Consider the following 15507-nt stretch of genomic DNA (forward strand, 5'->3'; position numbering starts at 1 on the left):
TAATACGCTTGGACCTTCTTGCACCTGCCCGGTGGCAGCGTCGTGAGCCGCTCTCAGGTTCAGCATGTGGCGGAATGTGAAGCGGTGCAAATGAGGTGCGCGCGCGCTGCCCCGAAACAGAGGATACCCCGCTCTTTCCTGGTGAAGAAGCCGGCGAGGAGCCACCGGGTCCCCAACTATGATCAGCTGGAAACCGAGAAAGGTAAATGGAGGGAGAGTCGCAAAGTCGGGCTGAGCAGCTGCAGCCTCTCCCCGGGAGCCTCCTTAGCGTTTCTCGAGCGGGCGGGGGAGGAGCTCGGGCTTGTGTGGGAAAACTGTGGGGACTTTCCCCCCTCTTGGGAGCCAACTTTTCAGAATGATTGGGGGGTTCCCACCCAGTTTGGGCTCAGGCCCACCCAGAATACTGTGGCTATGCTACTGGTCTCTGGACCTTGCTCCATGAGCTTTTGACAGGGCTCTTATAGAGTTCATCACTGTCTGGGGTGCTTGTGCCAACCACACCTCTTGCTGCAGTCTCGCATGGCCATCAGCCTGTGGTGAGGTCTCCAATGCTGATGCCACTTGAGGTCTTGGCATCGACTGCCACCTGTGTTGGCACACCCTTGACATTGGTGGAGGAATCTTTGCCAGAGTTGAGGCCGGAGCCAACCCCTTCGACACCCCTCATGGGGTCATGATACCTCTATGTCAAGGCAGACTCAGCCTCAGTCCTTCTATGAGAAAATCTTGGTTGACACCAATGAGAAGCACTCATGGGACTCAGAAGAGGTACTTCTTGAAAGAGGATTCCTACGGCATCCCATCTGATCCCTCCCCTCTACAGGAAAGGAGGAAGTCTCAACCTGAGAGCCTTTCCTTCCCCTCTTTTGTAAAGGAGATGGTGGCTGCCATCCTAATTCCTTTGGAAGTGGAGAACGAGACAAGGGCTAAGATGTTCAAGGTCCTGGACTACAAATCTTCTCCTAGAGAGGTTATGACAGTTCCGCTTCACAAGATCTTAGGGGACATTCAAGTGAAGAACTGGGAGTCCCCTCTGTCAGTCACTTTCCTTCCCAAGAACATTGACACCATGTACTGGATTCAGTCTTCCCCTGGGTTTGATAGGTCTCAGTTGCCTCGTCATTCTGTGTTGGTTGAATCCTCACTCAAAAGAGCCAGAATTTATAGGGACTATGTTTTGGTGCCCCCTGGCAGAGAAGCTAGAACCCTGGATTCTTTTGGGTCGAAGATATATCAGACCTCCATGCTCATCTCCTGTTTTCAGTTGTACCTACTCTGCACAAGCCTATACTTGCAGTCCTTAGTGTGAAGTATGTTTAATTTAGCAGACTCTCTCCCACTGGAGCAGGCTGAATCTATTTCCCTGCTGGTCAAGCAGCAGAAACCATGTCGTAAGTTCTTGGCCAGGGCACCTACGACACTTTTGAGTTCCTACCTAAGGTTGTGTTGGAGTTCCATCTTAATCAGTCGATTGTCTTGCCAACATTCTTCCCCAGACCTCATGCCCATTCTGGCGAAAGCGTACTGCACACCTTGGACTGCAAGCAAGCATTGGCCTTTTACTTGGCGCGGACTAGGCGCTACAGACAGTCCACCCAACTTTTTGTTTCTTTTGACCCCAATAAGATGGGGGTTGCCATTGTTAGAAATGCACTATTTCCAGTTGGCTGGCAGATTACATTTCTTTCACTTATGCCCAAACTGGACTGACCCTTGAGGGTCATGTCAGGGCTCACAATGTTAGAGCCATGGCTGCGTTGGTAGCCCACTTAAGGTCAGCCTCTGTTGAAAAAATTTGCAAGACTGCAATGTGGTCTTCAGTCCACACATTAACATCTCATAACTGCCTTGAGCAGGATACCCGATGCAACAGTCGGTTTGGACAGATAGTGCTGCAGAATTTGTTTGGGGTCTAGAGTCCAACTCCACCTTCCTAGGCCCATTTTGTTTTGTTCCAGGCTGCAGAAGATACTTACCTGTAGCAGGTATTCTCCAAGGCCTTATATTCTCACATACCCTCCCACCTCCCCTTTGAGTTGTCTCCTTTTTATTATGCTTTATATTGTATTGCTGGTCCCACTCTCTCACGGCGGGTGGGAAGGCACTCGCACATGCACAATGGAGCATGTTTCGCTGTCAAAGACCTGTTTTTAAAGCCTATTACAAGCTATGCACTGGCAATACGGACCCGTGTTACCCTTTATGAGAATATAATGCCTACTCTCCTCGGAAAATACCTGCTTACAGGTAAGTACCTTCTCTATATTTGAGAAGTATGTTGTATATTTCAGAAAAACAAACTACTGCTAAACTGTTATTTAAAATTATACATTCCTGTAATCAACCTGTTGATTAATATTGATATGGTCTCATCTTTTCCTTTTTTTTTTTTTTTTTTTAAAGTGCATGCATTTACCAGTCAGTGCAATATTCAGCATCTGCCCAGTTGGAGAGCAAACCACTGCAAACTGTAGTTCCATTCCTTGCTGGGACCTGGTATGCAACACCAGTGAATCAGTATCAGAATCATCCTCTCTTCAAAAGCAAATTCTATTAAGCTTCTGTGCTGGTGCTGACAAGGACAGTTCTGAGTGCTGGAGCCTACCAGCTGTTGTTAGACCAGAGTGTCCCAGACAGAGTGTGTCAGTGCCCATTGAGAACTGCAGTGAAAGTGAACTCTGCACCAGGTATGTTGAGCACACATTCATACAATGCAACTAAAAGTTTACTTAAACTTTCATAGTCTAGAATTAAACACCCTGAAGTGAAGACAGAGGCACATGTCTGCTTTATGTAGAAACAGGTCTTAGATTTACTTTTTTTCAATTAAAACAAAACAGTGTTTGCTGATTTGAACACTTGTAAAAATTATCAGATTTCATGATCATGTAATACTTGTCCAATTTTAACATTGCACAAGAGGGCATTGCTCTTGGAGGGAATACACAATTCCATCTGGCAGCTTTGAATGTAACGGAGATAGAGACTTAGAGGCATATTTTCAAAGCACTTTGGGAGGCTAAGTTCCATAGGCTTCTATGGAACTTTGGGAGGCTAAGTGCTTTGAAAATGAGCTTGTTAGGGTTCCATATAAGGGTCAATACAGAGATGTTGCCATTAGCGTTTTAAAAAATTAGCACACGAGCACTTGCTGACACCTGTTATTTAGGTGATAAGGGCTCACATGCTAATCCTGCGCTAATCAGTTAGCAAACAGCAATGTAACTACACTAACTGATTAGCTCAAAAGCGCACACTAACCATTCCCAGACAATGCCCCCTCTGTGATAAAATTAAAAAATACTTTTAACACGTAGTTTGCATACGCAGATCAGGAAATTACTGCTGACTACCTATGCGCGTCCCGTGGTAAGCCATTTTAAGCTGTAGTAAGAGCATACTAGTGCTTACCACAGCTTAGTAAAAAGACCCCTAACTTCCTTAAATATTCCACTCTAAAATGTTTGGGCAATAATGTGCTGGTAATATCTTCATTACTATTGGATGATTTTTTTTTCCTTTTTCCTTTATTTTTCATGTTTCAAATGGTTCCCATCCCCCTAAATATTAGAGGACTTGAACTATGTAAAAAGATTATTAATGAGATTATTTATCCCTTTTCTTTTTTTTTCTTCTTTTGTAATAGAGAGATGTAAATGTTTTTGCTTTACCTAGCTGTTCTGTACAAGTACATTTTGCTTGTTTGATATTCTTATTCATAAATAAAAAAAATTTTTTAATGCTTAGGGGCCCTTTTACTAAGCTACATAGGCACATATGTGTGCCCTACGCTTGTCTGTTTTGAACTACTGCCTGGCTACCGCGTAGCCCAGGCGGTAATTTCATTTTTTAGGTGCGTCCACTAAGCGTACCGGAAATTTTCCGGCGTGCAGCATTAACCGGGCAGTAATCGTCATTGTATGCACGTAGACCATTACTGCCTGGTTAACGTGTGAGACCTTACTGCTAGGTCAATGATTGGCGGTAAGGTCTCAGGCCCAAAATGGACATGTGCCAATTTAAATTTTGCCACACATCCATTTTTGGCCAAAAAAGCGCCTTTTTTGCAGGTGTGCTGAAAAATGGACCTGCGCGCGTCCAATACACACGTCTACACTAGTGCAGGCCATTTTAGGCACATCTTAGTAAAAGGACCCCTTAGACCAGGTATGTTGTAGAAAAATACCTTCAGTTCTTACATATGGGGAGTAATTTCACAACAGAATGCCTATACAAGATATCCAAAAAGCTGCCTATTTTGTAAAGGGGGAAATGGGACTTGATATACCGCCTTTCTGAGGTTTTTGCAACTACATTCAAAGCAGTTTACATATATTCAGGTACTTATTTTGTACCAGGGCCAATGGAGGGTTAAGTGACTTACCCAGAGTCACAAGGAGCTGCAGTAGGCATTGAACTCAGTTCCCCAGGATCAAAGTCCACTGCACTAACCACTAGGCCACTCCTCCACTCCAAAGGCAACTTAGGCCCTTATGTGCTTGTACAATGACTCCCAGCAGCATACAAATTCTGTCGCAAAAATGTCCACCTGTTTTGAAGAAGGTATAAATGTGCATGTACACAATACACATGGACGTTCAACTCCACCCAAACTGTACCCTCAGGAATGTGCACAGAATGTGCCTCAGATAGCTAGATACACTAAGTCTCAAGCAACTTTCAGATTTTCTGGTATTTTTTTGTATTAAACTGATTTTGAGTGTGCCAACATTTTTAAGGTGCATTAACGAATGCCCATCCGTACTATATACCTGGATCATGTAAAAGTAGGCACAGTGTTACAGTATGTCTACCTTTTACACATGTGCATATCTGCATCCAGTTTTATAAGAACCAGTTTTCAGCATGTAAAAAACATACGTTATTAACAGAAAAAGCTTTATAAAATGTCCTCATAATGGACAATTTTTGAACCACCTCTACAATTTGCAGCCCTGTGGGTACTTTGTATTTGTGGAATTGTAAGTGAATTTTGAAAGGGAAACTTCCCATAGGGTTCAGCAAGAAAACGAGGTTAATTGCCAGCTTATAAACTGGATCCCCAAGGCACAGGTAGATGAAGTGGCATTCTCAAATGATCTGTAATCCTATCCCTTTTTGCTCTTCCCATGTTTCTCAACTGTGTGCCATATGGAGTATAATTTTGTAACAGACTAAACAGTTTTCTAAGATAAAGAATGTGCATACCTTCTTTTTGGAAATCACCCTACAAAAAGTACACATGTACAGTCATACCTGCTCTTTGGTATGCTTAAATTTCCCATTGTATTTTGCGTTTGTAAGTGCATATTTTATACATCGCGTGCATAATTCCGCACCTAGGAATGCCTCCACCCAGATGATTAATGTTCTAGCATTCTCTGTAGCTGTGTCTTAAATTATTTTTACCTTTTGTAGGCACATCCTTAGAGGAGGTAGTATTTGCAATCTGAGGTACATACAAAATGGAAGTAATTTTATAAGCCTTTCAGATATGTAAAACGCATTTTATATGCAGAAATAGGCATTTATATAGCTATTTTGCATATATATATATATATATATATGAGCTACTTGTGCATGCTTTTACCTGAAATAAGGGTAAGTGTTCTTGGAGGCAAAGTGTGGACGGGGTTTGCACTTATGCATGTATTATAAAATAGCACTTTACATTAATACAGAGAAGAGAATAACATTAGAAAGAGTTTTTATTTTGAAACCAGGTTTCCAAAACTACTCGTATTGTTTTGCTCCATTCCACTGCTCACTGAAATAAGAAGTGACTTCTAGGAATTCCAAATAGTTACCTTTTGAAAATTATAGGGTGTGTGAGTCATTAACTATCTGCATATTTTGCAACTCCATATGCTATTGAAAATTGCTGTCTTCAGGTGACCAAAAAACCCAGTTAACCACTCAACTTACCTTGAAAAGCACAACATGAACCCTGTCTGAATGTCTAGTAAACATTTTTTTACAAAAGTCTTTGAAGTCCATGAAAAGTAATTGAAAATCTCAGAAATGAAAGAATTATAACTTGTAACATATCAAAAAAATATGGTTTATAGCCCTCAGAAATCTGTATTTTTCTATTTTAGAGCTGTAATACTAACCTATCAAGAATATCTAGGAGTTACATTTCTGACCCTTACTGAAGACCCCAGCCCTCGAATTATTATCCACAACAGATGCCCAGTCACACTGCTTATGAAAGAAAATATCAGAGGTAAAGATTTTAGTACCTAAATGTTGTAATCGAAAATCACTGAAAGTTTAGAACAATTTCCCCTTCCTTTATAAGCATTTGATTGCATCAGGTTTTTTTCCAATGAGCAAACAACCATCTAAGTGGATTTGCAGACGAATGGGCAGGCCCTCCTGTACCTTAGTGTGGTGCCCTGGTGGTCTAGTGAGCTCTTCGGGGCAGGAAAGAGCCCTCTCTTTCCTGCCCGGTGAGTCTGCAGACTGTCTTGCTTCAGGCACCACTTCAAAATGGCTGCTGAGAGTTCAAGCGATGGCCTCATGAGACTTCTGCAGGAGTCTTGCAAGGTCACATTTTGGGAATGTGGCAGAAGGAATCGTCAGGAGGCGAGAAAATCAAGTAAGATAACGTAAGTGGTAGCTCCAGCCATGTGATTACCCCTTTGCAGTTACATACTAAAGTTGCGCACGCAAATTTGACAGTGTGGCCAAATTGTTCGTGTAACATAATTGATTAACAAGCCAATCGATGCCAATAATTGGCCAATAACAAGCCAATCGATGCCAATAATTGGCCAATAACAAGCAATTAGCAATACTAATTGGCACTAATTAGAATTTACACGTACAACTTTCTAAGCATATTCTGTAAAGTGCCGCGCATAAATTCTAATGTGGAGATCTCAAATGGGGTTGTGGCCATGAGAGGGACATGGGTGGGTCATGGGCATTCCTAAAAATTAAACGCATTGTTATAGAATATACCCGATAGGCACAGGTATTTACACCAGGTTTTAGTTGGCGTAAATGGTCGCTCCTAAATTTTAGTCAAGGGGTTGCGTGCTACACATATTCTGTAAACCATGCCTAACTTTAGTGCCCTTGCAGTGTAGCACTTAGGTAGTTTGCTGTCACTTATGCTAGCAAGTGTTAACTTACCTGTAAAAGTGCTGGTATTCTGTACATTTAAACACGCAAGTGGTGCATAAATACAGGCACCTTATAGAATTGCCCTTTGCATGAGTACAGAAGAAACCCACATATGAATAAGACACTGTATAATTGTAAAGCTCTATATAAATCAAAATGTTGTGCCATTATGAGCTGAATTTAAAATGTGTTTTATTATTACAGACACTCCAAAGTTTGAAGTTTTTTGCAGGAAGATTCAGGCTGAATGTTCGGTGCATCACGAGCTTTATCATCAAATCTTCAACTTCCCAGATTGCAAAACTAAGGATTCATTACCCAGCATCCTTCTAAAAGTGCTATCCTCAGATGAATCATTAACTGAGTGGAGTGATTTTGTGGATATTAATAGCCACGGGACACAGGTATGTATCATTGAATTGTATAGTACTTCTAGATATACAAAACACCAGACCAAATCTATAATTCTGTTTGTAAGATGCAAGACAAATGAAATCTGTAATCTGCACAACACAAGATAAATGTTTGTGTCAAAAACTTCCAATGAGTATTTTGTTTCATTTCACGTATTTATTTCTGTAGCTTTGTTTTGCGATCTCTCAAAACTTGATATGCAATTATCAGAATACTACCAGAATTTTGAGGAAAAAGTGAAATTTGAACCAAAATGCATGGTTCACCAAATAATATGAAACAACTGAGTTGATAAATGTCAATAACGAAGAATAGATTAGGTTTCATCCATGTACACTGTGTGTGTGTGGTGGGGGGGGGGGGGGGGGGGGGAGGAATTATCAACTACCCTTAGGATGTGTTATTTTACCACTAACTCATGTAATGAGTTACTAGTTACTAATAGCCTGGGTTAACAGTACAATAATCCATCTTAACGGCAACCCCACAATGGTATGGTCCGCAGTTAATGTTCCTAATAAAGTTGGAAAAATCTGATAATCCTTGCTAATTTTGTACATTTTTGTGGAAGTGAAAGTTATCTTAGTACATAACCTTTACTAATTTATTATATTTTTATTTGTGTAAAACTTTTATATTTCATTTCTCTAAAAACATTCAGTAAAGTTCACAATATTTAAAAAAAATCAATCAATACAATGCAAAAAAAATGCTACATTATAGACAAACTTTGGAACCAACTGCCTGTGAGGCAGTGAGGGGTATAGTAGCAGGTGTCCCTGAAAACACTTCCTCACTGATGTTGCAGTTAAGCTACCTTACAAGAGGTGGCGCTAACACTCCATGTCAGAGGCTGAGTTAGAGGGGCAGGGTGGGAGGTGGTTATATGCCCTGGAGCAGAATGGATAAGAAACGCCCCAAGTGAAGAGATCTCTAGGAGCGAGATCCTAAGTACAGAGGTCTCCTGGAGGAAAACTAGGAGTAAAGGAATCCTCCCAAGGTGTTGGTTGGGCTGCAGTAGCTGTGAGGGAGACCCATGGAAGTAAGGAGTAGCCCTGTTTCCAAGGTTTGCATCCAGGGGTAAAGAGTAACCACCTAGGGGTTACAAGAGAAGGAACAGAAGTCTGCAAAGGTAAAGAAAGCATTTTTTTATTTGTGAAAACTCAGACCTAAGGTATGTAAATTCTATCTATTGGCCCGCTTTGCGCACCAGGAGTACCCTTTTCCAAGGACAAAAGGTCTGCGCTTCCATTATCTGTTGGGCTGCCTGCCTAAATTCTCTTGAAAGTCCATCCCAGTAATATTCCTGGTGTACAACTGACTCTAAGATAAGGCCCATGATCATGGTCTTATGTCTATCAGGATCTAAATGAATCATTAGTTATCTGTGTACCCAAATGTATTCTATTAAAATGTAACAGTATTTTGTACAGGCAATGAGTGTCAATTGTATTTTCTAATTTCGTTGGTAGAATAAAAAGGAAATAAGGAATAGACAGAAATTAAGACAAACATAGTTTTAGGAAGATAAGTATAATTTATTTCTTACCCAAACACAAGTCTTCAAGTTGGTACAAATTACAGATTCAGTCTGACAGCTCACCCCGAGTAGGGTCTTCAGTTCGGTACCGATTCTGGAAGTAACCGGACAGAACTTCGCTGCTTTCAAGGCGTTGGGGACGGACTCCGAAATTAAGCCCAAATCACCCTTCTTTTATACTCTCTTCTCTCAATAGAAGTATATGGCTGGACCTATTTTGGGACCTGTTTTTTTTCAACTATTTCTCAATTTCTGTGGTTAAACTGTCGTGTCCTGCCATCTGTTGTTCTGTACCCAACTCTTTCCGTTCCAGCTATTGCAAGTTATTTCGCAATTTCCTCTTTTGTCAACATGTTTTTCTCTTCTGCCAGAACATCTTATTCTTAGCATATCAGTTTCACTTCCCCTTTTTCTATTATCTTATGATCTAAGTTTCATCTTATAGAAAGACAAACTCCATTTTAATAAGTGCTACATTCAATTTGTACCTGATTTTGTTCTATAAGGCCATTAGTAGGTTATCAGGCCTAGGCAGTGCTTTTCAGCTGTACAAAGCTATGTAGTTTGGCCTGCCACTATTCCAGTGGATAGATCTTAGGGTAGAACACATATTAACTTGCAGGAAAAGCAAGTCCATGCTCAGCCAGTCATAGATTTTTAAACCTAGCTGGTATTTTTACAGCCTGAGTCCTAAAATCTGGCCTTCCACCCTTTCGGTGGGCATCCAGTGAGGGCCTCTTGCTGTAGTATAATTATACATTCCCCACTTGTCACCCCCTCTGGAGAGGGGTGACACAAAGCTCGTCAAGCTTGTCATCATCCATTCCAGAAGGTGGTAAGCTATCAAACGAGAGGGGGAGTTTTGGTCTTACAAATTGTTAGAAGGTATGGTGCAAGATAGGAAACTTCATTCTCAGGTGATATATTATTTGGGCATATGGAATTCCCTTTATATTACTCAATCCCTTGGGCCTTAATCTTGATGTTACCCCTCTTGAGGCTAACTCAAACCTGTAGTGAGAGAGGTTTTATGAATGGGACAAATCCATGAGTTCATCTGCAAAATCTCATGAAGTATAGGTATGTGGGTAATAGCAATTTCAGGTGGAACATACTAATAAATACTTTCAGGTCTTGCTATGACTTCTATTGCATCTGTTGCATAGTACATGGGGAGATAATCTAATGTATCTATCTCAGTGGTCCTCGGAAGGAACAGTGGTTTTGATTAAGCATTGTTATGGTGGCTCAACAAATATATGGTTAGTACTCAGATTGCAGGCTGTTTCAGGTTGTAGGTATTCAGAATCCTTAAACAAGTATGAGGTTGTCATATCCAGCAAAAAGGGTCAATCCTAGGAAAATTTATATTAACAAAGGTCATGCATGGATATTGACATATGCATAATGACCTGGAAGTATGGGAAGCATTTTATATATCCGTTACCCCACTTGGAGCTTAGTCAAACCTACAGAAAGACATGCAGCTTAAGTAAGCCTATACCAAAGTTAAACAATTGCATAACAGGTTGATACAAGCAGGGTTTATACCTGCATTACATAAACAGAAATAACGGGGAAACTCTTAGAAAAACAATTAGAACAATAAAGGAAATAATAGGAAAATAAAAATAAAACCTTTTCAATATATATAGACAGGATTGCTGCTAAACTGGAAAATAAAACAAAATATGAATCTATAATGTCCATAAACAGCAACAGTTAATCTCAAATGAAGTATCAGTTCTGAACTCTCTTTCATCGATCATGGTTGAGGCGGTGGAAGCGCTGAAGAATCTGGACGGAGATCTGGAAGATCTAACAGGGCTGGATTTTCATGGTTGGCCTGCTGAAGGAAGTGGCTGGTCTTGAGATGGTTAGGCTGGTAACATCAGGTTCTGCGACTGAGTAAACACGTATATCTTTCACATGGACCCAAGACTTGTGGTCCAGTAGTTTGCAAGGTGTAAAGATCATTGCCACAACCTTAGGGGATCTAACATCATTTGGGCCTGGATAGATCTTGAAGACGTATTTATGGTGTACAAACTTGGATCTTTCCATGTCTTTATTCTAGGCATATACCATCAAGTCCATCAAGAGTCAGAGGCTGGCAAAGGAATAAGCAAAATAACTGTATGCCTGAATGATACATTGCTATATCTTGGTGGGCATAATCAGTGTGAATTGAATAAGCAAAAATAATATATAAATGTCAAGAGAAATGAAAGACAATGTAAACATGGAGAAATCAGTGCTAATTAAGTGCAAAAACAAAAGGGAAACCATAAGGGTTAAATAATGAAAAGCCAATTTTCATAAATAGCAATAGTATATATAAAATTATATCTCCTGTTTGGTAGGGGTCAATTGCAACCCTCTTAATACTAGAAATTGGGATGTGCATAATATATCCCCACTTCTGGCTTGCATAACGTGCGAGACAGATTGGTAATTTTAACGAACACATGATCAAAATAACAATGGTTAAGTATATGGAACAAAAAAAGTACAAAAACTAACAATAAAAATTTAGAGATGATGGTAAATGTTCAAGTTATTGATGTATGGAGGGCAATGTGTTGCCATCTATCGCCAATAGATATGGAATCTTCACCTGCGATGACTAACATTCACCAAGGGTTGAGCCCTCAGCTGCAGGAGGCCAGCAGGACTTATGAGCTAGACGATTCAGAAAGAAGGGTAGAGGCCAAAGCTTCTTGCAACTCCAGTAAGTGGAGAGCCTATCTCTTTCGCTCATGGACCAATCGATGTATCTGTTGAAACTCACACTCAATAATGTCTCGTATCTCACACCGGGTAATGTTGGGGTCTGTGCATCTGTCCTTTAATGTAGCGATTCTTTGCTGCAACATAGCCTTCAGATCAGACACATTATCGGGTAGCTCTTCTTTGCTAGCAGTCGTCTCCTCGGTGAGGGACGTCAGCATCAGAGAGGAGGGCCGTGAGGTGTATCCCTACTATGGTGTGTCCCCAAAACAGAAAAGTATCGAAAATGAAAAATTAAAAAAAATTAAAAAATGGAAAAAAAAAAAACACTCTGAAGGGTGTAAGATAAAAATAGGCTTAATAAAAAAAAAATAAAAATAAAACCAAATATGATACATCTGAATTGCAGCAAGGCATATTCAGAAGGCAATGCCAGAAAAAGGTTCCTTTAAAAAGACAAGTGAAAAAAAACATTCAAAAGTTATTGACCTTCACATAGAGTTTAAGTAACCCTTTTTCAATCAGACAAAGAAGTAGGAAGAAGCATATCGCTTCAAGACAAAATCACCACGTGGCAAGAGTTAGTTGAAGCAAGGTGTTAGTTAAATACACAAAGCATACTGTTTTAAATAGAAAGGAATCAGAAAGTTGAATGCATAATTTTCCTTATTTATGACTGAAAGCTTCACCAATTCTCAATTCAAGAATACTACAAAATCTATGATCAGCGCAAAATGTTCCCCCAAATGGCCAGTTCAAGGGAATATTTCTCGCATTTATTCCATAAAACGGATAATGGTTATTAAATATTGCTTCTTTCTTAGACAAGGAAATAATGAAAAGCTTTCAGATATCACACATACCATAGAGAGATTTCAAAAATGAAGGCTTTATATTCATGAAAAAACTAAAGAAGTGAATGTAAACAGCGTAACAGTTAAAGCAGAAAACATTTTAACAATGAGCAATACACAGCTTTTATTTAAAAGGGATCCCGTATAAAGTAAAATGGCATAAATAAGTCAGTTCAGGTATATATAAAAAAACATAAAATGAATATCCTCTGGGGATCGCTCATCCCTGCAGTTGATAAGAACTCCCCAGGGAAGGTATGCATAGAAACAAATAAATAACTTGCTGACTTAGTTAGGTCATTTGTATGGTACCATAAATATACACTTGCTATTAAACCTAGAGGAATATAAAATAAAGACATGTTACCTGTAATGGAAACAGAAACATCAAACCAACACATATACAGAGAAATGGTTACCGGATACTAAATGAGGAGCCGAGTAGTTTTGAGTAACTGAGAGCAACAAAATCAAATCGTGTTCGGATTACGCCTAGTCATTATGGGGTGGGTAATATTGATCCCTAAATCTGTGGTCACTGCGGACGGTGTTGATCCGGGTTCCATAAAGGGAATGACTGCCGTTCAGGGGGATTTTGACGGATCTGCGATTTTCTAAATCTATATGGCTGTGTCTGAAGACATTCAGCAGCATAATGACCGTATTGTTGGCAGCGATAACAGAGCACATCAGGATAGCGATCAGGGCTAGGCCAGGAACGATAGTCTCGTTGTCGCCTAGTATCTCCAAGAGGGCCCCTTGGGGGACCTCGCTGGGGTTGAGAGCGACAACCTCTTTCTTCAGGGTAATCAATTCTACGGTCTGGGCGGTAGGGCCGTGGGCCCTGATTTCGGGTGTTATTGTCATAGCGTTGATCAGCATACATAACAATAACAGGGGGAGAAGTGTTAGGAGTATTGGTATTGGTGTCAGAGCTCTTAGAGGCTCTTTTCTCTTTGAGATCTTCAGTCTGTAGCACCTCCAAGTTAGTGTGTACTGTCTTACGATGTTGGGCTTCATTTTGCTTGCTTTTAATAAGTCGTCTGCAATGATGAAGGATGTGTTCACGAATTTTAGGCCATTTTTCTAATTGGAGACCCACGGTGTTCTCTAACTTAAGTTTAATTTCTGAAGGTAAGGTTCCCTTCAGTAAATGGTAGAATACTGGGAGGGCATTATCAGAGTCAAATTTTTCCTCTGTTTCTTCCTTATAGAGGTCTTGGAGTCTGAGTAAATAGGCCTCAATAGGCTCTGAATCCATTTCCCATCTTTGGGAAGTGATAACCGAAAAGTCTTTAAGGGTCGGATACATGGTCCGGATTTCCTGGAATACTTTGGTCTGAATTTCTGTTAAAGGGTTGCCATCATACTGAGTATCGGTGGCAAATTTTGCATAGCCCGATTGAGTGAATATGTCAGTGATACTAGCGTGTGGGGTTCTGCCCAGGAGCGCTTTCATATCACCTACTGATAGAGTAGTTCCCTTGAACTGGCCATTTGGGGGAACATTTTGCGCTGATCATAGATTTTGTAGTATTCTTGAATTGAGAATTGGTGAAGCTTTCAGACATAAATAAGGAAAATTATGCACTCCACTTTCTGATTCCTTTCTATTTAAAACAGGTTATCACAATAACCCCTGGAATGCCAACTATTGCGCTTTTTTATCTCTCTACCTTTCACTGCTAGTGATTGTGAGAAAAACTGGAGAGAAACTATTTGTGTGCAGCGGTCCTGGAATTTATGCTTTGTGTATTTAACACCTTGCTTCAACTAACTCTTGCCACGTGGTGGTTTTGTCTTGAAGCAATATGCTTCTTCCTACTTCTTTAATTGATTGAAAAGGGTTACTTAAACTCTATGTGGAGGTCAATCAAGGGTGGCTACATTTTTGAAAGTTCTTTTCTTCAATTAATGTTTTTCAAGGAAACTTTTTCTTGCATTGCCATCTGGATATGCCTTGCTGCAATTCAGATGTATAATATTTTGTTTTATTTTTATTTTGTTTTTATCCTATTTTTATCTTACACCCCTCAGGGTGGTTTTCTAAAATTTTTTTTATTTTTCATTTTTGATGTTTTTTTGTTTTGGGACGCACCTCACGGCCCTCCTCTCTGATGTTCTACCGACTCTTGCACCTTTTTATTTTCTTCCCTGCCCTCCTCACTGATGCTCTCCTCTTACATAATTTATTTATTTTCCTCCTTCCGATTTTCCCTCATATCCTCCTCCCTGGCCCCCATTTATACCCACGACCCGCCTCCTAACCCCTTGTCTAATTCTTGTATTTACGCAATGGTTCTTCATGACTCCCGCTCGCATTATGATTACTTCCAATAAATTAACCACATAAATTGCACTGTTTAAGTTTTGCCTTTCCCCAGATGGATACAGGAATCCCGTTGACGTCCCTCACCGAGGAGACGACTGCTAGCAAACAAGAGCTACCCGATAATATATCTGATCTGAAGGCTATATTGCAGCAAAGAATCGCTAGCATAAAGGACAGATGCACAGACCCCAACATTACCCGGTGTGAGATACGAGACATTATTGAGTGTGAGTTTCAACAGATGCATCGATTGGTCCATGAGCGAAAGAGACAGGCTCTCCACTTACTAGAGTTGCAAGAAGCTTTGGCCTTTACCCTTCTTTCTGAATCATCTAGCTCGTAAGTCCTGCTGGCCTCCTGCAGCTGAGGGCTCAACCCTTGGTGAATGTTAGTCATCGCAGGTGAAGATTCCATATCTATTGGCGATAGATGGCAACACATTGCCCTCCATACATCAATAACTTGAACATTTACCATTATCTCTAAATTTTTATTGTTAGTTTTTG

The 15507-nt window shown here is 40.4% G+C and overlaps 1 protein-coding gene across 1 annotated transcript in view; it reads left to right on the forward strand.

Moving 5' to 3' along the window:
- Positions 1-15507, forward strand: part of VPS13B (vacuolar protein sorting 13 homolog B) — a 1674799-nt gene that overhangs the window by 1572845 nt on the left and 86447 nt on the right. Inside the window, 1 exon segment of the mRNA XM_030217225.1 lies at positions 7336-7535. Coding sequence (XP_030073085.1) covers positions 7336-7535 — 200 coding nt within the window.

This window comes from Microcaecilia unicolor, chromosome 1 (assembly GCF_901765095.1).
Source record: "Microcaecilia unicolor chromosome 1, aMicUni1.1, whole genome shotgun sequence".
Lineage (NCBI taxonomy): Eukaryota > Metazoa > Chordata > Amphibia > Gymnophiona > Siphonopidae > Microcaecilia > Microcaecilia unicolor.